We start from the raw sequence: 21,844 nt of genomic DNA on the forward strand, positions 1-21,844 counted from the left end.
TTTAAGTGGATGGACGGACAGAGATTGTTTTGTGTGATGACAGTCTTCAGAGACAAACAGCTCTGATCTGATCGGATAACATTTCCTTGTTGAACTTGACGTCTTCTGGACACTTTGAGACGCGTTGACGCCTCCAGCTGTGTTTCCCGTTAAAATCTAAACTTCCACTGTCATTAGCTTTTAAATTAGAAGACGAAGAACACTTTGAAAGTGTGACCTAAGTCGTCTAACGTTGAACTGCTGTCATAGTGTGAGAATGAGCAGGCACAGAGCCCTGACCCCCCCACACTCACCTCCACGACCTCTGTGTGGGAGGGGGCACAGGCTGCAGGGTGTCCTCAGTCTTCAGTCGCTTAATGCAGAATCTAATCACAGCTGACAGGACGGACCAGTTTTTTAAGAGCTCCTCCGTCCTCAAGGTCCCATGAGGCCGATTTCATCACAACGTGAGTAAAATCTTTTCTCCCCCTACGAAGAGGTGGAGGCTGTCAGTGTGTCCTGAAGTGCATCGCAATGCTGCATCTCATTACGACATTTACAACATGACAGAAGAAATGGGACAGAAAATGTCCAACTGGTGTGATGATATAAACCATTTACAGGTGAGACATTTTTAATGGAACCTTAAAGGACTTAAAGGACGCAGGTAGAAGCTGTAAACTGACCCACCGAACGAGGGACCTCATAATGCAGGTGGGGGGGGGGGGGCATAAATCTGTTGTCACATTGTGGGGAATTAAATTTTAGGGTGAAGACTGAGGTTAAAGTCAGGTTAAGATTAGGTGTAGAAAAGAAATCGATCAGGTGCGTCTGGTTCAGCTCTTCTTCAGCAGAAGTTAAACCTGCCTCTTCATCATAATGCAGGATTCGTAGAGAGATAGATAGATAGATACTTTATTCATCCCCAAGGGAAATTCACAAGTTCCAGCATTTTCCACAGATTTTAAGTAAAAGGCATGCAATAAATAATCTGAAAGCAAAGCAAGCAAGGAGTTTAAAGTTAAAGGTAAAAAATGTAAAAATGGCCACATGTCCAGTGCAAACAGAATTAAATTAAAGATGTTCAGTGCAAACAGAATTAAATTAAAGATGTTCAGTGCAAACAGAATTAAATTAAAGATGTTCAGTGCAAACAGAATTAAATTAAAGATGTTCAGTGCAAACAGAAAGCAAGTTTCAATGTCAAGTGTTTAAATGAGTTTTAGCGAGATGTCCAGAGTTTAAATATCCAGTGCAAACAGAAAGCAAGTTAAAGTGCATGTTGAACACAGTGTTGTACAGATTCCATTCAGAACATTGAGGATTGTTGACATTAATATTTAACGTCCCCCCAATGTGATCCAGTGGAAGTCCAGCGTGGATCTGAAAGTGTTTCCTTATCAAAGGGGGGCGCCGACAGATCTGAAGCAATGTTTCACTCTTACATCTTCACCTTGAAGGACGTTTGATCAGCTGATGTCTTTGCTGCCGGATGCTCGGCTGTGACGGCCTGGTGGGCCGTGGAGGCGGCCTGCAGGGTGGAGGCCTGGGTGGAGGCGATGGCCACTGATGACGAGTCAGAGGATGAAGCACGTGGTCAGGGTCAGAACTGGACTCCAGCTGAGCTCCGCCTCGAGCTTTGAGTCTGGTAAATGTTTGTTTGGGCGTCCCGTCCCGGCGTGTCTGAAACAAGTCAGAATCTGCATCTTTACACAAATCAGTGAGGTGTTTTCAGGTGAGGTCATGTCAGAAAGGATCAGCAGCTCCTCACCTTCTGTCTGAGTCTGTTTCCTGACTGTTTAGCAAAGTCCACTTTTCCTTTCACTCTGGTCTTTGTATGACTCAGCTTTTTGTATATGAGAGTGTTTCTGTGAAATCATGTGACCACAGCATCCTCCCTGTGAGATTCCATTCAGAACATTGAGGATTGTTGACATTAATATTTAACGTCCCCCCAATGTGATCCAGTGGAAGTCCAGCGTCGATCTGAAAGTGTTCCCTTATCAAAGGGGGGCGCCGACAGATCTGAAGCAATGTTTCACTCTTACATCTTCACCTTGAAGGACGTTTGATCAGCTGATGTCTTTGCTGCCGGATGCTCGGCTGTGACGGCCTGGTGGGCCGTGGAGGCGGCCTGCAGGGTGGAGGCCTGGGTGGAGGCGATGGCCACTGATGACTGTTTGTTTGGGCGTCCCGTCCCGGCGTGATTCCATTCAGAACATTGAGGATTGTTGACATCCCCCCCCCAGCTCTGTGCCCACAACAGAGCCCGCCTTCCTCACCAGTTTGTCCAGATGTGTAGCGTCCCTCTTTTTGATGCTGCCTCCCCAGCACACTGCTGCGTAGAAGAGGGCACTTGCTACCACGGTCTGGTAGAACATCTGCAGCATCTTTTTGCAGATGTTGAAGGACACCAGCCTTCTGAGGAAGTATAGTCGGCTCTGTCCTGCACAGAACATCTGTGTTGGCAGTCCAGTCCATTTCATCATCCAGCTGCACTCCCAGGTATTTGTAAGTCCATACAATCTCCACACAGTCCCCCTTGAAGGTCACAGGCTCCCGAAGTCCACCACCATCTCCCTGGTCTTGGTGGTGTTGAGGTGCAGGTGGTTGGAGTCGCACCATGTGACAAAGTCCTGGATCAGTGTCCTGTACTCCTCCTCCTGTCCATTCCTGATACAGCCCACGATAGCAGTGTCGTCTGTGAACTTTTGCACGAGGCAGGACTCTGAGTTGTATTGGAAAGTAGTATCGTAGTATAAAGACACTAAACTACTTGAAGACGCGTTTATTAAAAGACCCCAGCAAGTAGAGCAGCTTCATCTAGTTTGTTCTGTGTTCAGTAGTGTTTGAACTTGTGTCTTTACTTTTCTACAGGAACATCTCAAACATGGCCTCCAAAGTTCTGATCCAGTCAGGATCCCCGACTCGCTACCAGCCGACACCAAAGAAAGAGAATATTGGAAGTCTGAGGAGAATAACCCTCGGTGAAAAAACTCCTAACAAGACAAACAAAACCATATTACTTGTTGGTGAAACAGGAACAGGAAAATCGACTCTGGTCAATGCTCTGGTCAACTACGCCATGGGAGTGGACGGGGAGGACAACGTCTGGTCGAGCCAATCAGGAAGTCAGAAATCGGACGTGGTCGTGTACCAGGTCTTTGGTTTTGAAGGTAAAACTCTGCCCTACTCTCTGACCGTCATCGATACTCCTGGATTCGGAGATACCAGAGGGACGGAAGGAGACGTCACCGTCCCTCAAAGGTTATTGGACTTGTTCTGCTCAGATTATGGAGTTCATGAGATTGATGCAGTGGGTCTGGTGCTGAAAGCCACTGAGAATCGACTGAGTGACCGACTGAGGTACATCTTTGATTCGGTATCGTCTCTGTTTGGAAAAGACATGGAGAAGAACATCGTTGTCCTCGTCACACACTCAGATGGACGAAGACCTGAAAATGCTCTGAAAGCCCTCCAGGCTGCACACATCCAGTGTGCTAAAGATGAAAAGAATCAGCCTGTTTACTTCTTGTATAATAACTGTCAGGATGCCGACAGGACAGAGGACATAGAGTCCCTCCAACAGGCGGTTAGAATAACGACCAAAGGAATGAGTCAGTTCACAGACTTTCTGGAAAAAACTGAAGCTCAAAAGCTGGAGATAACAGTGGACGTTCTGAAAGAGCGAATCCAACTGACGGCCTGCATCCAAAACCTGCAAGACAGGACTGAGATGACTGGACTGAAACAGAAAGAAGTCCAACAGACTCAGGAAGCTCTGAGGGAAAATGAACAAGAGATGAAGAACAATGAGAATTTCACTGAAGAAGTTAATGAGGACTACAAAGTCAAAGAATCTGTCAATGGTGGACGGAGGTGGTGGTGGTGTGGCTTGTTTTATAAAGAACCTATTTGCTGTCCTGTCTGTGAGGAGAACTGTCAATATCCTGGATACCCAATGATCCGGAGTCCAGGACACTCTGAGGTCATGAAGGACGGCTGCTGCACCGTGTGCACCAGGAAGTGTCCTGAATTACATCATGTGAAAGAAAATTGGATCTACGTGAACAAGACGAGAAAAGTTCAAAAGACCATAGACGACATGAGAAAGAAGTATGAAGAGAGTAAAACCAACTGTGAGGAGACGACAAAACTTCTGGAACATCTGGAGAGGAATTTGGAAGAACTTCAGAGAGAAAAAGATCAGATTTTGGACGAGTCTTTCCAGCATGTTGTCACACTGGAGCACATCGCTCTGAATGTCAATTCACTGTCCACTTTTGTCCACTTGGACTTCTTGATTGAGAAGATGCAGGAGAAAGGGGACACGGAGAAGGTCCAGAAACTGGAGGATATGAAGAGTCGAGTGGATGAAGGAGTCCTGGCGGCGCTCCGGTACAAACTAACAGCAGCTGTTAAAGAAGCCATGAAGTAAGTGAACAACATCAATCTACCTGCCCAGTGTAACACAGTCCACTACTAGTACACACCAGTGCAGACTATAAGCAAGGGTGCAGGTAACTTTTCTTAAGGTACTCAGGTGAGTACCAGGAGATGGTGTTTGGTCCTCACCCCATACACAGGGTGGTCTTAATAAACAGCCTCCCTCGCTGTTCTCTTCCTCAGTGCCCTGCATGGTAGATGATGTCTTTTGGTGGAGTCTCAAGTTAGCTGTCTCCACCCACAGGTCAACAACTGGCTTTTGGTCAGATGTCCCTGTGGTCGTCTCTGACAGGGAAATGTGGATCAGGACTGAGAGACCAGCCTGTGACAGACCAGATTTGGACTTGGTTTTTATAATGTTGAGATGTGAGAATCTCCTCCCACATGCTGCTCTGCTCAAAGGCAGCGGAAGAAACGATTTCATTCATTTCAATGAAATTTTACTCATGTTGTGCCAAATCACACAGGAAACCTTCTCCCATTGGTCTCTGTTGTAATTCAGATTCAAGTGTGTTTACTTGGTATTGTTTTGAATGCAGCATGTAAATCCCTTTGAATTCCCTGCGTGCGCCCTCAGACTAGCTGTGATGCCTTCAGTGCCATTACAACACGTTTAACATACAGCTGAAACATTTTGGTAAATACAACTTTAATTTAGTTTCATTAGGTTCACGTTCATGTAGCTTTTAACAATGAATAGTAAGTAACAGGGAGGGAAGGCTGAAGACAATCTTTACATGATATTAAATGTGTAAATGACTTATTTCTTTTACAGGAATGATCACACCTCGCTGAGATTCAAGCACATCATCTCGAAAAGTGTTCTGGTCCAGTCAGGATCCCCGACTCGCTACCAGCTGACACCAAAGAAAGAGAATATTGGAAGTCTGAGGAGAATGACCCTCGGTGAAAAAAACCTGAGCAAGACAAACAAAACCATATTACTTGTAGGTGAAACAGAAAAAGGAAAATCGACTCTGGTCAATGCTCTGGTCAACTACGCCATGGGAGTGGACTGGGAGGACAACGTCTGGTTTGAGATCGTAGAGGACGAGTCGAGCCAATCAGGAAGTCAGAAATCGGACGTGGTCGTGTACCAGGTCTTTGGTTTTGAAGGTAAAACTCTGCCCTACTCTCTGACCGTCATCGATACTCCTGGATTCGGAGATACCAGAGGGACAGAAGGAGACGTCACCATCGCTCAAAGGTTATTGGACTTGTTCTGCTCAGATTATGGAGTTCATGAGATTGATGCAGTGGGTCTGGTGCTGAAAGCCACTGAGAATCGACTGAGTGACCGACTGAGGTACATCTTTGATTCGGTATCGTCTCTGTTTGGAAAAGACATGGAGAAGAACATCGTTGTCCTCGTCACACACTCAGATGGACGAAGACCTGAAAATGCTCTGAAAGCCCTCCAGGCTGCACACATCCAGTGTGCTAAAGATGAAAAGAATCAGCCTGTTTACTTCTTGTATAATAACTGTCAGGATGCCGACAGGACAGAGGACATAGAGTCCCTCCAACAGGCGGTTAGAATAACGACCAAAGGAATGAGTCAGTTCACAGACTTTCTGGAAAAAACTGAAGCTCAAAAGCTGGAGATAACAGTGGACGTTCTGAAAGAGCGAATCCAACTGACGGCCTGCATCCAAAACCTGCAAGACAGGACTGAGATGACTGGACTGAAACAGAAAGAAGTCCAACAGACTCAGGAAGCTCTGAGGGAAAATGAACAAGAGATGAAGAACAATGAGAATTTCACTGAAGAAGTTAATGAGGACTACAAAGTCAAAGAATCTGTCAATGGTGGACGGAGGTGGTGGTGGTGTGGCTTGTTTTATAAAGAACCTATTTGCTGTCCTGTCTGTGAGGAGAACTGTCAATATCCTGGATACCCAATGATCCGGAGTCCAGGACACTCTGAGGTCATGAAGGACGGCTGCTGCACCGTGTGCACCAGGAAGTGTCCTGAATTACATCATGTGAAAGAAAATTGGATCTACGTGAACAAGACGAGAAAAGTTCAAAAGACCATAGACGACATGAGAAAGAAGTATGAAGAGAGTAAAACCAACTGTGAGGAGACGACAAAACTTCTGGAACATCTGGAGAGGAATTTGGAAGAACTTCAGAGAGAAAAAGATCAGATTTTGGACGAGTCTTTCCAGCATGTTGTCACACTGGAGCACATCGCTCTGAATGTCAATTCACTGTCCACTTTTGTCCACTTGGACTTCTTGATTGAGAAGATGCAGGAGAAAGGGGACACGGAGAAGGTCCAGAAACTGGAGGATATGAAGAGTCGAGTGGATGAAGGAGTCCTGGCGGCGCTCCGGTACAAACTAACAGCAGCTGTTAAAGAAGCCATGAAGTAAGTGAACAACATCAATCTACCTGCCCAGTGTAACACAGTCCACTACTAGTACACACCAGTGCAGACTATAAGCAAGGGTGCAGGTAACTTTTCTTAAGGTACTCAGGTGAGTACCAGGAGATGGTGTTTGGTCCTCACCCCATACACAGGGTGGTCTTAATAAACAGCCTCCCTCGCTGTTCTCTTCCTCAGTGCCCTGCATGGTAGATGATGTCTTTTGGTGGAGTCTCAAGTTAGCTGTCTCCACCCACAGGTCAACAACTGGCTTTTGGTCAGATGTCCCTGTGGTCGTCTCTGACAGGGAAATGTGGATCAGGACTGAGAGACCAGCCTGTGACAGACCAGATTTGGACTTGGTTTTTATAATGTTGAGATGTGAGAATCTCCTCCCACATGCTGCTCTGCTCAAAGGCAGCGGAAGAAACGATTTCATTCATTTCAATGAAATTTTACTCATGTTGTGCCAAATCACACAGGAAACCTTCTCCCATTGGTCTCTGTTGTAATTCAGATTCAAGTGTGTTTACTTGGTATTGTTTTGAATGCAGCATGTAAATCCCTTTGAATTCCCTGCGTGCGCCCTCAGACTAGCTGTGATGCCTTCAGTGCCATTACAACACGTTTAACATACAGCTGAAACATTTTGGTAAATACAACTTTAATTTAGTTTCATTAGGTTCACGTTCATGTAGCTTTTAACAATGAATAGTAAGTAACAGGGAGGGAAGGCTGAAGACAATCTTTACATGATATTAAATGTGTAAATGACTTATTTCTTTTACAGGAATGATCACACCTCGCTGAGATTCAAGCACATCATCTCGAAAAGTGTTCTGGTCCAGTCAGGATCCCCGACTCGCTACCAGCTGACACCAAAGAAAGAGAATATTGGAAGTCTGAGGAGAATGACCCTCGGTGAAAAAAACCTGAGCAAGACAAACAAAACCATATTACTTGTAGGTGAAACAGAAAAAGGAAAATCGACTCTGGTCAATGCTCTGGTCAACTACGCCATGGGAGTGGACTGGGAGGACAACGTCTGGTTTGAGATCGTAGAGGACGAGTCGAGCCAATCAGGAAGTCAGAAATCGGACGTGGTCGTGTACCAGGTCTTTGGTTTTGAAGGTAAAACTCTGCCCTACTCTCTGACCGTCATCGATACTCCTGGATTCGGAGATACCAGAGGGACAGAAGGAGACGTCACCATCGCTCAAAGGTTATTGGACTTGTTCTGCTCAGATTATGGAGTTCATGAGATTGATGCAGTGGGTCTGGTGCTGAAAGCCACTGAGAATCGACTGAGTGACCGACTGAGGTACATCTTTGATTCGGTATCGTCTCTGTTTGGAAAAGACATGGAGAAGAACATCGTTGTCCTCGTCACACACTCAGATGGACGAAGACCTGAAAATGCTCTGAAAGCCCTCCAGGCTGCACACATCCAGTGTGCTAAAGATGAAAAGAATCAGCCTGTTTACTTCTTGTATAATAACTGTCAGGATGCCGACAGGACAGAGGACATAGAGTCCCTCCAACAGGCGGTTAGAATAACGACCAAAGGAATGAGTCAGTTCACAGACTTTCTGGAAAAAACTGAAGCTCAAAAGCTGGAGATAACAGTGGACGTTCTGAAAGAGCGAATCCAACTGACGGCCTGCATCCAAAACCTGCAAGACAGGACTGAGATGACTGGACTGAAACAGAAAGAAGTCCAACAGACTCAGGAAGCTCTGAGGGAAAATGAACAAGAGATGAAGAACAATGAGAATTTCACTGAAGAAGTTAATGAGGACTACAAAGTCAAAGAATCTGTCAATGGTGGACGGAGGTGGTGGTGGTGTGGCTTGTTTTATAAAGAACCTATTTGCTGTCCTGTCTGTGAGGAGAACTGTCAATATCCTGGATACCCAATGATCCGGAGTCCAGGACACTCTGAGGTCATGAAGGACGGCTGCTGCACCGTGTGCACCAGGAAGTGTCCTGAATTACATCATGTGAAAGAAAATTGGATCTACGTGAACAAGACGAGAAAAGTTCAAAAGACCATAGACGACATGAGAAAGAAGTATGAAGAGAGTAAAACCAACTGTGAGGAGACGACAAAACTTCTGGAACATCTGGAGAGGAATTTGGAAGAACTTCAGAGAGAAAAAGATCAGATTTTGGACGAGTCTTTCCAGCATGTTGTCACACTGGAGCACATCGCTCTGAATGTCAATTCACTGTCCACTTTTGTCCACTTGGACTTCTTGATTGAGAAGATGCAGGAGAAAGGGGACACGGAGAAGGTCCAGAAACTGGAGGATATGAAGAGTCGAGTGGATGAAGGAGTCCTGGCGGCGCTCCGGTACAAACTAACAGCAGCTGTTAAAGAAGCCATGAAGTAAGTGAACAACATCAATCTACCTGCCCAGTGTAACACAGTCCACTACTAGTACACACCAGTGCAGACTATAAGCAAGGGTGCAGGTAACTTTTCTTAAGGTACTCAGGTGAGTACCAGGAGATGGTGTTTGGTCCTCACCCCATACACAGGGTGGTCTTAATAAACAGCCTCCCTCGCTGTTCTCTTCCTCAGTGCCCTGCATGGTAGATGATGTCTTTTGGTGGAGTCTCAAGTTAGCTGTCTCCACCCACAGGTCAACAACTGGCTTTTGGTCAGATGTCCCTGTGGTCGTCTCTGACAGGGAAATGTGGATCAGGACTGAGAGACCAGCCTGTGACAGACCAGATTTGGACTTGGTTTTTATAATGTTGAGATGTGAGAATCTCCTCCCACATGCTGCTCTGCTCAAAGGCAGCGGAAGAAACGATTTCATTCATTTCAATGAAATTTTACTCATGTTGTGCCAAATCACACAGGAAACCTTCTCCCATTGGTCTCTGTTGTAATTCAGATTCAAGTGTGTTTACTTGGTATTGTTTTGAATGCAGCATGTAAATCCCTTTGAATTCCCTGCGTGCGCCCTCAGACTAGCTGTGATGCCTTCAGTGCCATTACAACACGTTTAACATACAGCTGAAACATTTTGGTAAATACAACTTTAATTTAGTTTCATTAGGTTCACGTTCATGTAGCTTTTAACAATGAATAGTAAGTAACAGGGAGGGAAGGCTGAAGACAATCTTTACATGATATTAAATGTGTAAATGACTTATTTCTTTTACAGGAATGATCACACCTCGCTGAGATTCAAGCACATCATCTCGAAAAGTGTTCTGGTCCAGTCAGGATCCCCGACTCGCTACCAGCTGACACCAAAGAAAGAGAATATTGGAAGTCTGAGGAGAATGACCCTCGGTGAAAAAAACCTGAGCAAGACAAACAAAACCATATTACTTGTAGGTGAAACAGAAAAAGGAAAATCGACTCTGGTCAATGCTCTGGTCAACTACGCCATGGGAGTGGACTGGGAGGACAACGTCTGGTTTGAGATCGTAGAGGACGAGTCGAGCCAATCAGGAAGTCAGAAATCGGACGTGGTCGTGTACCAGGTCTTTGGTTTTGAAGGTAAAACTCTGCCCTACTCTCTGACCGTCATCGATACTCCTGGATTCGGAGATACCAGAGGGACAGAAGGAGACGTCACCATCGCTCAAAGGTTATTGGACTTGTTCTGCTCAGATTATGGAGTTCATGAGATTGATGCAGTGGGTCTGGTGCTGAAAGCCACTGAGAATCGACTGAGTGACCGACTGAGGTACATCTTTGATTCGGTATCGTCTCTGTTTGGAAAAGACATGGAGAAGAACATCGTTGTCCTCGTCACACACTCAGATGGACGAAGACCTGAAAATGCTCTGAAAGCCCTCCAGGCTGCACACATCCAGTGTGCTAAAGATGAAAAGAATCAGCCTGTTTACTTCTTGTATAATAACTGTCAGGATGCCGACAGGACAGAGGACATAGAGTCCCTCCAACAGGCAGTTAGAATAACGACCAAAGGAATGAGTCAGTTCACAGACTTTCTGGAAAAAACTGAAGCAGGAAAGCTGGAGACTGTCATTCGAAGTGAGCAAACTGAGCTGACAGACTGTGTCCTCAAGCTGCAAGAGAGGATCGTGCTGACTGAAGAGAAGCAGAGAGAGATTCTGCAGAATCAGAACAATGAAAAGATCCTCATCGCAGGGGGTTTCTCTGTGAAGACGGTGACTTACTGTCCTGTCTGCGAGGAGGACTGCCACTCCCCATGCAAAGCGTTCTCAGGTCCAGGAAAGTGTCAGGTCATGAAAGGTGGCTGCTGCACTGTATGTCCCAGAAAGTGTCCCCTATCAGATCATGTGAAAGAAGAAAGGAGGTTTGCGAAGAAGACAAGGAAAGGCCAGAAGACCTTAGAAGATGGGACCTCTGCAGGAAGCGATAGCGGGTCAAATCTTTTGGAAGAACTTCAGAAAGAAAAAGATCAGCTGTTGGACGAATCCTTCCAGCGTGTTGTCAGGCTGGATCAGATCTCTCTCAGTGTTAATTCATTGTCCACTTATGTCCACTTAGACTTCCTGATAGAGAAGATGAAGGAGAAAGGAGACCAAGAGAAGGCCCAGAAACTGGAAGAGATGAAGAGTCAAGTGGAGGTACGAACCAGAGCCGGACTGCAGCTCGTGTTCACCAAACTGAAAGCTGCTGTCAATCAGCTCAAGACGCAATGAAGCAGGTGGACGACGTCGTCCTGCTGTTTTTTCTCTGCATGAAACATTTTCATTCAAAGTATATCGAAAGAAAAGTGTGACTCATTTAGGAACTCGATCAGAAAAAAGAAGTGTAGCTCCTTTCACATTTCAATGTGTAGATCTGGTCTGCAGAAGCCTCTCCAGAGCTCACAGGCGGCTTCCTCCTCTAACCTGACGTCTGAGACATCATTTACACCTGAAACCTGGTTTCTGTCATAAACCTGGTCTCAGGTAGACTTCTCCTGGAGACGTCTGTTTGTCTCTTTGTCTTGTGTTTAGTGTGTATTTGACCTTCATTTGGTCAGTTAAATGTCATTTAACGAATAAGAAGAATGATTCAGATTATTTCATCGTGATTCACTTCAGTGAGGAGAAACTCTCTCAGCCACCACCGAGGAAGAAATAACAATATTGATTATTGTATCATTTAGCTGAGGCTCATGTTTAGAAAGCGGTGGTGGAATACATAAAGTTGTTAATAATTTGCTTGATGGCGTTTTGAATGTTTTTAATGACTCGTTCAGATTCTGCAGATGACTGGAAACACACTGACATCCTGTGGTTCTTCTGTGATAATAAACTTTCTTCACTGGACCATCGGCAGCTTCCTGAACTTTCTTCTGTTCCTCTTTGTTACTGAAACAAACACTGCGCCACTTTAACCGAAGCGTCATGAAGAACAGGTGATAACTCTGCAATGACCACTAGAGGGCGCCAACACTGCATCACTGAATTAACACCATTAATACGAAGTGCACCTCACAGATGTCTCCGAGAGAAACGAACAGCTCAAATGAAACCACACACAAAACATGTCTGAGGTGCGAGTAGAGACCAGTCAGCGGTGTGAGACGGACTCTCAGTGTGGTCCATGTGGTCCATAAGATAAGATAAGATAAGATAAGATAAGATAAGATAAGATGAGATAAGATAAGATAAGATAAGATAAGATAAGATAAGATAAAGCAGCAGCGACGTACGTCTGTGACCAGCAGCTGAACGTGACACACAAACTTCATTTCAGTAACTCTGAAATCATCAACAAATTCAGAAGTAAAGACTGAAGGTCAACTACGACTCCCAGCATGCATTTCACCAAGAACCATCCAATCACAGAGCTCCACGTTCTGCTCCATTCTGTTTCTTATTTCCGGTTTAAATGAACTCACGTTCCCGTCCCCTTCTTCTTCTTCTACTCCTCTAGAAGCAGCAGCGCGGAGGCTCATGGGTATTGTAGTTTTATAAGGTGGAAACAAGCTGATATTCAGAGGATGAAGCTGTGAGCGTGAAATGATCCAGAGGAAAACTTCCGCAGGTCCCGGTCCGTCCCGGGCCGCTGGTCGGGTTCTGGTCTGGTTCGGACTCAGCTGGTGTCCTGCGGCTCCTCCAGCAGGCGGCGCTGTCGTCCCGGTGTTGATGGTTACCGTGGCAACCGAACGCGTTGCGTTGTTTTCAGCAGCTGGAGACTGTTAGAGTTTATCAAAACGGCGCAAGTTCATCCTCAGATCTGATCTTTAAAATGCTGCTGAGTCAAAGAAGAACGAGGTGTGGACAGTTCACAGGACCGACGTCTCAGGAGGCGACTGTGGTGAGACACCGACGACACAGACAACAGAGACAACAGAGACAGAAAACTGAGAGACAGATGGACGGACAGACAGACAGAGGGACAGACAGACAGACGGACAGACAGACAGACAGAAGGACAGACAGACAGAGGGACAGAAGGACAGACAGACGGACGGACAGACAGACAGACAGACAGAAGGACAGACAGACAGACAGAAGGACAGACAGACAGACAGAGGGACAGACAGACAGAAGGACAGACAGACAGACAGACAGAGGGACAGACAGACAGACAGACAGAAGGACAGACAGACAGACAGAGGGACAGACAGAAGGACAGACAGACAGACAGACAGACAGACAGAAGGACAGACAGACAGACAGAGGGACAGACAGAAGGACAGACAGACAGACAGACAGTGAACTGTCACAAACGTTTAATTAATAAGATTTGATTTTCTTTTGATTTTTTTCATCCGTGATCATGAAGTTGAAAAAAGTTGTTAATAAAGTTTTGACTGAATAAAAAATACGGAGCATCTTTGTCATGAAGAGCTCAGCTGATCTGCCTGGTCAGGACTGTGCAGGTCTCATCAGGTTCTGGTCCTGATGAGGTTCAGATCAGAACACAAACATGTCTGATGGACGGATCAGGGACTCACACTCGTTTCTGTGTCGAACAGAGAGCCAAAGTCCCGCCGTCCAGACCCCCGGACCAGCTGTTCCTGACCAGGCAGAAACAGGACGCCGCCCGAGACCAGGTCCTGGAGTTCAGCAGGTACCAGCAGACCTGGGACACCAAAAACTCCTGGCTGAAGAGTTCAGACAGGCGTTTCCAGAGACGAACCGTCCAGAGGCGCGTCCAGTCTGCTCTGAACCAGCAGGACGTCCACGTCCAGGACAGGAGAGACAGGTCATACAGCACACCTGAGACAGGTGTACCTTTACTCAAGTACTTTACCTGAGCCTTTTCATTCAGACTTATACCATATCTGACTGGCAGCCGTTGTACTTTTACTACGTTTAGTTACAGTTACTTTATAGTTACTTCATGGACTAGAAAATAGCTGTTTCTGACATCTGTTTGACTGATGAAGATGAGCACAGCTTCTTCCTCACTGTGTTTACACACAGTTACCTGGTTACTGTGGACACAGTGGACACACAGTAACCAGGTAACTATCAACTTCTTCCACCAGTCAGATTTCACCTAAGACACAAACCCTCAGTTCTGTTACTGCAGATACTCTAACTACACGAATACTTGTGTACCTGGATGGTCAGGGCACCTGTTACACCTGTCTGTCTCCACCTGTGTGTCTCCACCTGTCTGTCTCCACCTGTGTGTCTCCCCAGGCTGCGTGCGCTGCTGGAGGAGGAGGAGCAGCAGCTCCGGCAGGAGATGGAGGAGAAGATGGAGACCTCAGTGGAGAGAGAGGCGAGGATGAAAGAACGAGCGAAGGCCCTGAGAGACAAGAGAGAGACAGAGAGACGGCAGCTGGTCTCAGAGAAGCTGGAACAGCTGTTCAGGTAAACAGATTTTCATAGTAAAACTCTCGGAGGTGATTACTGGTCGACTTTTAACTTGAAAAACATCAGGAAGCTTAACAAGGATCAAGAGTACGTCAAAGAAGGACTGACCGGAGTCTCTGTTAAAGAACATGATCTGTCTTTAGAACAGATAGAACACATTCTATCTTTGGAACATGTTCTTCCTTTAGCCGTTCGTTCTGTGTTTGTAACTCGTTCTGCCTTTAGAACTCGTTCTGTGTTTAGAACTGGTTCTGTCTTTAGAACTTGTTCTGTGTTTGTAACTTGTTCTGTCTTTAGAACTGGTTCTGTCTTTAGAACTTGTTCTGTCTTTAGAACTGGTTCTGTCTTTAGAAGTCATTCTGCGTTTAGAACTCATTCTGTGTTTGGAACTCGTTCTGTGTTTAGAAGTCGTTCTGTCTTCGGAACTCGTTCTGTCTTTGGAACTCGTTCTGTGTTTGTAACTGGTTCTGCCTTTAGAAGTCGTTCTGTGTTTGTAACTGGTTCTGTCTTTGGAACTTGTTCTGTCTTTGGAACTGGTTCTGTGTTTGGAACATGTTCTTTGTTTGTAACTTGTTGTGTGTTTAGAACTTGTTCTGTCTTTGGAACTCGTTCTGCCTTTAGAAGTCGTTCTGCGTTTAGAACTCGTTCTGTGTTTGGAACTCGTTCTGTGTTTAGAACTCGTTCTGTCTTTGGAACTCGTTCTGTGTTTGTAACTGGTTCTGCCTTTTGAAGTCATTCTGTGTTTAGAACTCGTTCTGTGTTTGTAACTTGTTCTGCCTTTAGAAGTCATTCCATCTTTGGAACATGTTCTGTGTTTGTAACTTGTTCTGTGTTTAGAACTTGTTCTGTGTTTGTAACTTGTTCTGCCTTTAGAAGTCGTTCTGCGTTTAGAACTTGTTCTGTGTTTGTAACTGGTTCTGCCTTTAGAAGTCGTTCTGTGTTTAGAACTTGTTCTGTGTTTGTAACTTGTTCTGCCTTTAGAAGTCGTTCTGCGTTTAGAACTTGTTCTGTGTTTGTAACTTGTTCTGCCTTTAGAAGTCGTTCTGTCTTTGGAACATGTTCTGTGTTTGTAACTTGTTCTGTGTTTAGAACTCGTTCTGTCTTTGGAACTCGTTCTGTCTTTGGAACTCGTTCTGTGTTTGTAACTTGTTCTGCCTTTAGAAGTCATTCTGCGTTTAGAACTCGTTCTGTGTTTAGAACTTGTTCTGTCTTTGGAACTCGTTCTGTCTTTGGAACTCGTTCTGCGTTTAGAACTCGTTCTGTGTTTGTAACTTGTTCTGCCTTTAGAAGTCGTTCTGTGTTTAGAACTTGTTCTGTCTTTGGAACTCGTTCTGTCTTTGGAACTCGTTCTGCGTTTAGAACTCGTTCTGTGTTTGTAACTTGTTCTGCCTTTAGAAGGCGTTCTGCGTTTAGAACTCGTTCTGTGTTTGTAACTTGTTCTGCCTTTAGAAGTCGTTCTGCGTTTAGAACTCGTTCTGTGTTTGTAACTTGTTCTGCCTTTAGAAGTCGTTCTGTGTTTAGAACTTGTTCTGTCTTTGGAACTCGTTCTGTCTTTGGAACTCGTTCTGCGTTTAGAACTCGTTCTGTGTTTGTAACTTGTTCTGCCTTTAGAAGTCGTTCCGTCTTTGGAACATGTTCTGTGTTTGTAACTTGTTCTGTGTTTAGAACTCGTTCTGTCTTTGGAACTCGTTCTGCGTTTAGAACTTGTTCTGTGTTTGTAACTTGTTCTGCCTTTAGAAGTCGTTCTGTCTTTGGAACTTGTTCTGTGTTTGTACCTTGTTCTGTGTTTAGAACTTGTTCTGTGTTTGTAACTTGTTCTGCCTTTAGAAGTCGTTCTGCGTTTAGAACTTGTTCTGTGTTTGTAACTGGTTCTGCCTTTAGAAGTCGTTCTGCGTTTAGAACTTGTTCTGTGTTTGTAACTTGTTCTGCCTTTAGAAGTCGTTCTGTCTTTAGAACTTGTTCTGTGTTTGTAACTGGTTCTGCCTTTAGAAGTCGTTCTGCATTTAGAACTTGTTCTGTGTTTGTAACTTGTTCTGCCTTTAGAAGTCGTTCTGCGTTTAGAACTTGTTCTGTGTTTGTAACTGGTTCTGCCTTTAGAAGTCGTTCTGCATTTAGAACTTGTTCTGTGTTTGTAACTTGTTCTGCCTTTAGAAGTTGTTCTGCGTTTAGAACTTGTTCTGTGTTTGTAACTGGTTCTGCCTTTAGAAGTCGTTCTGCGTTTAGAACTTGTTCTGTGTTTGTAACTTGTTCTGCCTTTAGAAGTCGTTCTGCGTTTAGAACTTGTTCTGTGTTTGTAACTGGTTCTGCCTTTAGAAGTCGTTCTGCATTTAGAACTTGTTCTGTGTTTGTAACTTGTTCTGCCTTTAGAAGTCGTTCTGCGTTTAGAACTTGTTCTGTGTTTGTAACTGGTTCTGCCTTTAGAAGTCGTTCTGCGTTTAGAACTTGTTCTGTGTTTGTAACTGGTTCTGCCTTTAGAAGTCGTTCTGCGTTTAGAACTTGTTCTGTGTTTGTAACTGATTCTGCCTTTAGAAGTCGTTCTGCATTTAGAACTTGTTCTGTGTTTGTAACTTGTTCTGCCTTTAGAAGTCGTTCTGCGTTTAGAACTTGTTCTGTGTTTGTAACTGGTTCTGCCTTTAGAAGTCGTTCTGCATTTAGAACTTGTTCTGTGTTTGTAACTTGTTCTGTGTTTAGAACTCGTTCTGTCTTTGGAACTCGTTCTGTCTTTGGAACTCGTTCTGTGTTTGTAACTTGTTCTGCCTTTAGAAGTCGTTCTGTGTTTAGAACTTGTTCTGTCTTTGGAACTCGTTCTGCGTTTAGAACTCGTTCTGTGTTTGTAACTTGTTCTGCCTTTAGAAGTCGTTCCGTCTTTGGAACATGTTCTGTCTTTTACCTCGGGGTGCTGAGTGTGATGTGGTTCTGTCGTTGTGAAGGTGAACGTTGTCTGGATTTCTCTCGTGAGCTGTTGTTGTTCTCAGCTGTTCTTCCGGAGTGTCGGCTCTTTATTTGAGACCCGGCCTTTGTTCCCTGCAGAGATGGGGACTCGAGTTTGTGACTCGGAGTCGAGTCGCACTTCAGTCGCACACAGACTTCAGACTCGACTCGGACTCGTGTTTTGGGACTCGTGAACAATCATTATGTTTTCTTTTTTCCTCTTTTTTTCTTTTTTTTGGCGTATTAACTTTGGGGAAACTCTGAAACGTCTGACGAGCTTAATGTTGTTCCCTCCTTTTTGACGTGGTAACCATGGTAACCATGTTACATCGGGTGCGCGGCTCGCGGCCCCACGCATCAGCTCCTCAGATGACACTACGGCGACCGACACAGGCAGCTGCTGCTGTTCGCTCTGTAACTACGTTTGGTTAAAAAAACTTCAAACGAGACGGCACCAACAGAAGAAGACGCTGATCAACCACATCAAACTTTATCAGACACCTGAAACTCACCTGATCAGTCACAGTAGGACGGTTAGCAAACACGCTTAGCTCAGCATCAGCTGTGTTTAGCTTAGCGTGCTACCAGCTTTGTGACTGAATATTTGAACAGAGTGAATGTTAGTTTGATGTCACACTTTGACTGGGTGAGGTGGAACATTTTCTATGTTTTTGTTCTTATTATTATGCACAACAGGGGGCAGATATGATGAAACTGAATGTTGATGTTGGAAGAATACAGTCTCCTTTAAAGGAAATCATTCATTGTGTGTTCTCTTCATATTACATTGCAGAACCCTGTTTAAAGAGATCATATAACAAACAACTAATCAGCACTGATACTTTATGCTAATAGATAAAGGAGGGATGATAATACAGTAATAATACAGTAGGTGCTTTGAATTTCTCAGATACAGCTGTGCAGTTTTCTTAGTCCACCGAATAGCAGCAGATGATAGAAGGCTCATTAAAACAAGAAGAGACATGAGACATTTATTTTTTTAGAGACGTGAGACTTGACTTGGACTCGTGACCAAAGACTTGAGACTTGACTTGGACTTGCAAAAAAAAGACTTGTGAACACCTCTGGTTCCCTGGAAGCGGCTGCACGGAGTCGTGACGTGACTGTGGGCGTGTTTTCAGGGAGCGCAGTGAGGAGCTGCGGACCCTCCAGAGCCGACGCACGGTGCAGCTGGTGTGTTCGGAGCGGGAAGCTCAGGTGAAGAGCCGACAGGAGCGGCTGCGGCGGCAGAAGCAGGAGGAGAGGGCGGTCCAGGAGCTGTTGGAGGAGGATCTCAGAGCCAAAGAGGAGCGCGAGGCCCAGAAGGAGCAGAGGCAGCGGCAGAGGAAGCTGCAGCAGCTGGACTTCATCAGGACTCAGATGGAAGAAGCGGAGCAGCAGAGACGGCAGCTCAGACGGCTGAGGGAGGAGGAGGCGGCGCTCATGGTCAGCACGCATGTCACAGCCAACATTTAGCACGGCTGAACGAGCAGCACTGAAGTCCAAACCTCTGTTCAAAGACAGAACCTACTTACCCCACGCCCGGGACGTTAAGTCGTCTCAGGTATTAAAAATGGATAAAAACAGGCAGAGAGGGATCAAATCAGTGTGTATAAGACAGACGGTGTTCCATACTTCAGTGCGTCACATTCAGAAGTGTTTAAATGTCTCTTTAATGCACTCGGTGGGGATGAAATGTCAGTGTTCAGCATTCCTCTGTGTTGTGGGCTGCAGCTGCAGCGGCAGCAGGTGCAGCAGGTGCAGCAGCAGCGCGAGCAGCAGCAGAAGCTCCGGGATCAGCGGACCAGACGCCGGCAGCTGGATCAGGGTTTACGGCTGAAGATGAAGCGTCTGGCCAGAGAGCAGCAGGACGAGCTGCAGCTGGACATGAATGTCCTGCAGCAGCAGCTCAAACAAGGAAGTGATGAGAAACAGGAAGCTGCTCAGAGAAAGGTAAGCACACCTGAGGCTCACACCACCTTTACCTGTAAGAGGGGTTCACTGTTGAACTGAGTGCCTCAGTCTCCCTTTGAGTCGTTAGTTCAGTACTGCAGTAAATGTACTTGTTAATACTGTCCAGTAGAGGGCCTCAGAGGCCTTCGTGCTCCCTGGACCAATCAGACACTGATTCCAGACCAGCTGAGACTGATTGACTGAGTTTATCTCTGAAATATCAGATGGAGGAGGGAGCAGTAGAATCTGCATCCAGATCAGTTTGACGGACCTCCGTTCAGGCCTCCTGATGATGTCATCAGACTGATGATCAGCTGTTCGAAAGTTCGTTAAATTTATTCTAAATGATGAAAGACAAAGAAAAGGAAAGTCCTCCTCTTCCTCATACAGACCAAAGAAAGTTTTCAGATCAGCTGACCAATCAATCAACACATTCTGACAAAGGAGTGCGGCCTCACCTGTGCTCACCTGTGCTCACCTTTGTTACTTCAGGTCAGAGGAGAGGGAGCAAACGACCTGAGTTTAAATGTGTGTGTGTGTGTGTGTGTGTGTGTGTGTTTGTGTGTGTGTGTGTGTGTGTGTGTGTGTGTGTGTGTGTGTGTGTGTGTGTGTGCGTGTGTGTGTTGCCCAGGCTGACATGCGTGAGCAGCAACAGAGGTATCGGCAGTGTTTGTCCGAAGAGCTGCAGAAAAAGAGGAGGGAGGAGGAGGAGACGGAGCAGCTGATGGAGGAGAAACTGAAGGAGGTCTGGACCAAACGAGAGGAGCAGAGCCGACTGCACGGAGAGGCCAGAACCCGACTGATGAAGGAGGTGATGGAGGCTCGAAGGCTGCAGATCCAACACAAACGTAAAAAACTTTCATCATGCTTCAGTTTGGTCTGACTCAAACAGTGAATGCTAACTGCTAACCGCTAACAGTTCAGTGTTTGTATCAGCTGATTGATTTTCTTCCTCTGAGCTCCATTAAAACTCATCAGTGAGTCTCACTGTTCTTCCTTCATCACATGAACACACACACTGCAGTTTATTCTCACTCACAAACACACACACACACACACACACACACACACACACACACACACACACACACAAACACTCACTGCAGCACCAAACGTGGATTCATCCGCCACTGGAAATAGTCCCAGCAGATGCTCTGTGTCCTCCAGTTTGTCTGATAGAAGCTGCAGCGAGCAGCTGTTTGAGGAAATAATGAAGTTTTTAAACATGAAACTAAATCTGTGAGGAGTTTTTAAAGATTTACGACTGTGTGTGTGTGTGTGTGTGTGTGTGTGTTCAGTTGACATGGACATGCAGAGACAGGTGGAGGTGTCCACAGAGAGAGACAAACTGAACAGAGCGATGGAGGAGATGAAGCTGATGGATGAAGAGGAGAAGAGACGGTACGTCAGCAAACGTCCAGGACACCATCCTGTCTCTGAACTGGTCTCTGCTGGTGTTGAACTGGTCTCTGTTTGTCCCCGCAGGAAGAAGCAGACCTGTGAGGCGTACCAGGCCGACCTGAGGGCTCAGGTGAGGCAGCAGCAGCAGCTCCGCGCTGAGCAGAGAGCTCAGGCTGAGATGGAGCACCAGCAGGGTCTGATCCTGCAGGAGCTGTACAACCAGAAGAAAGACGAGATCCTGTCCAGACCCACGTCCCACACCACCGTCCCCCATCCATTCAGACGAGCAGAGGGGTCCAGATCTGCCTCATATGTGCTTAACACGCTTTAATACGCTTCCCTACTCAGACGTGACTCTGAAAAGACGATGTGAATAAAGATGATGTGTGTGTTCACACTGGGAGCTTCACCTACACTCCTTTCAAACACTGTAAATAAAGCTCTGCATCAGCACAAGATCACATGACACCACGTCAGTGACCTCCAGGTCAACACTCAAAGAAGAATCACTGCTGCAGATCATTGAATCAAAGAAGGAAACATGTTTAATGAGAGAAGAGAGCAGCTGGTCAACATGTTCAGTCACTGCTGAGACTCCGTCATCGTGTCCCGGTGGCAGCAGCAGTAGCATGTGGACTTCTTCCTCCTGGTCTCACCTCTCAGGCTGTGGACGCTCGTCACCGTCTTACTGGTGGAACAGTGAGAGGACGACCTGCAGACAGTGCTCAGGGCTGAAACGGCACGGAGCGTCAACAGTCATGCTAGTAGCTCTGAGGCTGACGATGCTAACGCGCTGATGTTTACCCTGTTCACCGTGTTAGCTTAGCATGTTAGCATGCAGTATACGTTACACCTGTACAATATGCTTTTACGGGGCTCATATGTTCCTTTTCATAGGAGTTACATATTTTCTACGGTCCTATAGTACAAAACTCTGTTTTATTATCCATATCCTTTAAATACTCAAGGCAATATTATTTTATACTC

At 45.7% G+C, this 21,844-nt stretch overlaps 4 protein-coding genes across 5 annotated transcripts in view; all 4 read left to right on the forward strand.

Moving 5' to 3' along the window:
* The first annotated feature begins 2,861 nt into the window (after positions 1 to 2,861).
* Positions 2,862 to 4,079, forward strand: LOC143338390 (uncharacterized). The gene is made up of 2 exons (XM_076758747.1): positions 2,862 to 4,005; positions 4,055 to 4,079. The coding sequence occupies exons 1-2, from the start codon at positions 2,870 to 2,872 to the stop codon at positions 4,077 to 4,079; spliced, it is 1,161 nt and encodes a 386-aa protein (XP_076614862.1). The 5' UTR covers positions 2,862 to 2,869.
* A 59-nt stretch (positions 4,080 to 4,138) lies between these two features.
* Positions 4,139 to 9,013, forward strand: LOC143338391 (uncharacterized). The gene is made up of 4 exons (XM_076758748.1): positions 4,139 to 4,413; positions 5,201 to 6,799; positions 7,587 to 8,867; positions 9,001 to 9,013. The coding sequence occupies exons 1-4, from the start codon at positions 4,292 to 4,294 to the stop codon at positions 9,011 to 9,013; spliced, it is 3,015 nt and encodes a 1,004-aa protein (XP_076614863.1). The 5' UTR covers positions 4,139 to 4,291.
* Positions 8,911 to 12,051, forward strand: LOC143337697 (uncharacterized). The gene is made up of 2 exons (XM_076757404.1): positions 8,911 to 9,185; positions 9,973 to 12,051. Exons 1-2 carry the CDS (start codon positions 9,064 to 9,066, stop codon positions 11,447 to 11,449), a joined length of 1,599 nt encoding a protein of 532 aa, XP_076613519.1. The 5' UTR covers positions 8,911 to 9,063; the 3' UTR covers positions 11,450 to 12,051.
* A 638-nt stretch (positions 12,052 to 12,689) lies between these two features.
* The window catches only part of cfap53 (cilia and flagella associated protein 53), a 9,307-nt gene continuing 152 nt past the window's right edge, over positions 12,690 to 21,844 (forward strand). Inside the window, exons 1-8 of one of the 2 annotated variants that reach the window (XM_076758386.1) lie at positions 12,690 to 13,058; positions 13,723 to 13,952; positions 14,396 to 14,569; positions 18,646 to 18,949; positions 19,238 to 19,456; positions 20,088 to 20,304; positions 20,755 to 20,857; positions 20,942 to 21,844. The exon at positions 20,942 to 21,844 is cut by the window's right edge and continues 152 nt beyond it. In XM_076758386.1, coding sequence (XP_076614501.1) covers positions 12,990 to 13,058; positions 13,723 to 13,952; positions 14,396 to 14,569; positions 18,646 to 18,949; positions 19,238 to 19,456; positions 20,088 to 20,304; positions 20,755 to 20,857; positions 20,942 to 21,188 — 1,563 coding nt within the window. In that variant the 5' untranslated portion in view covers positions 12,690 to 12,989 and the 3' untranslated portion in view covers positions 21,189 to 21,844. The remainder of the gene's footprint in view (positions 13,059 to 13,722; positions 13,953 to 14,395; positions 14,570 to 18,645; positions 18,950 to 19,237; positions 19,457 to 20,087; positions 20,305 to 20,754; positions 20,858 to 20,941) is intronic. The other variant, XM_076758387.1, reaches the window with a different exon arrangement.

This window comes from Chaetodon auriga, chromosome 19, assembly GCF_051107435.1.
Source record: "Chaetodon auriga isolate fChaAug3 chromosome 19, fChaAug3.hap1, whole genome shotgun sequence".
NCBI classification, from domain to species: domain Eukaryota; kingdom Metazoa; phylum Chordata; class Actinopteri; order Chaetodontiformes; family Chaetodontidae; genus Chaetodon; species Chaetodon auriga.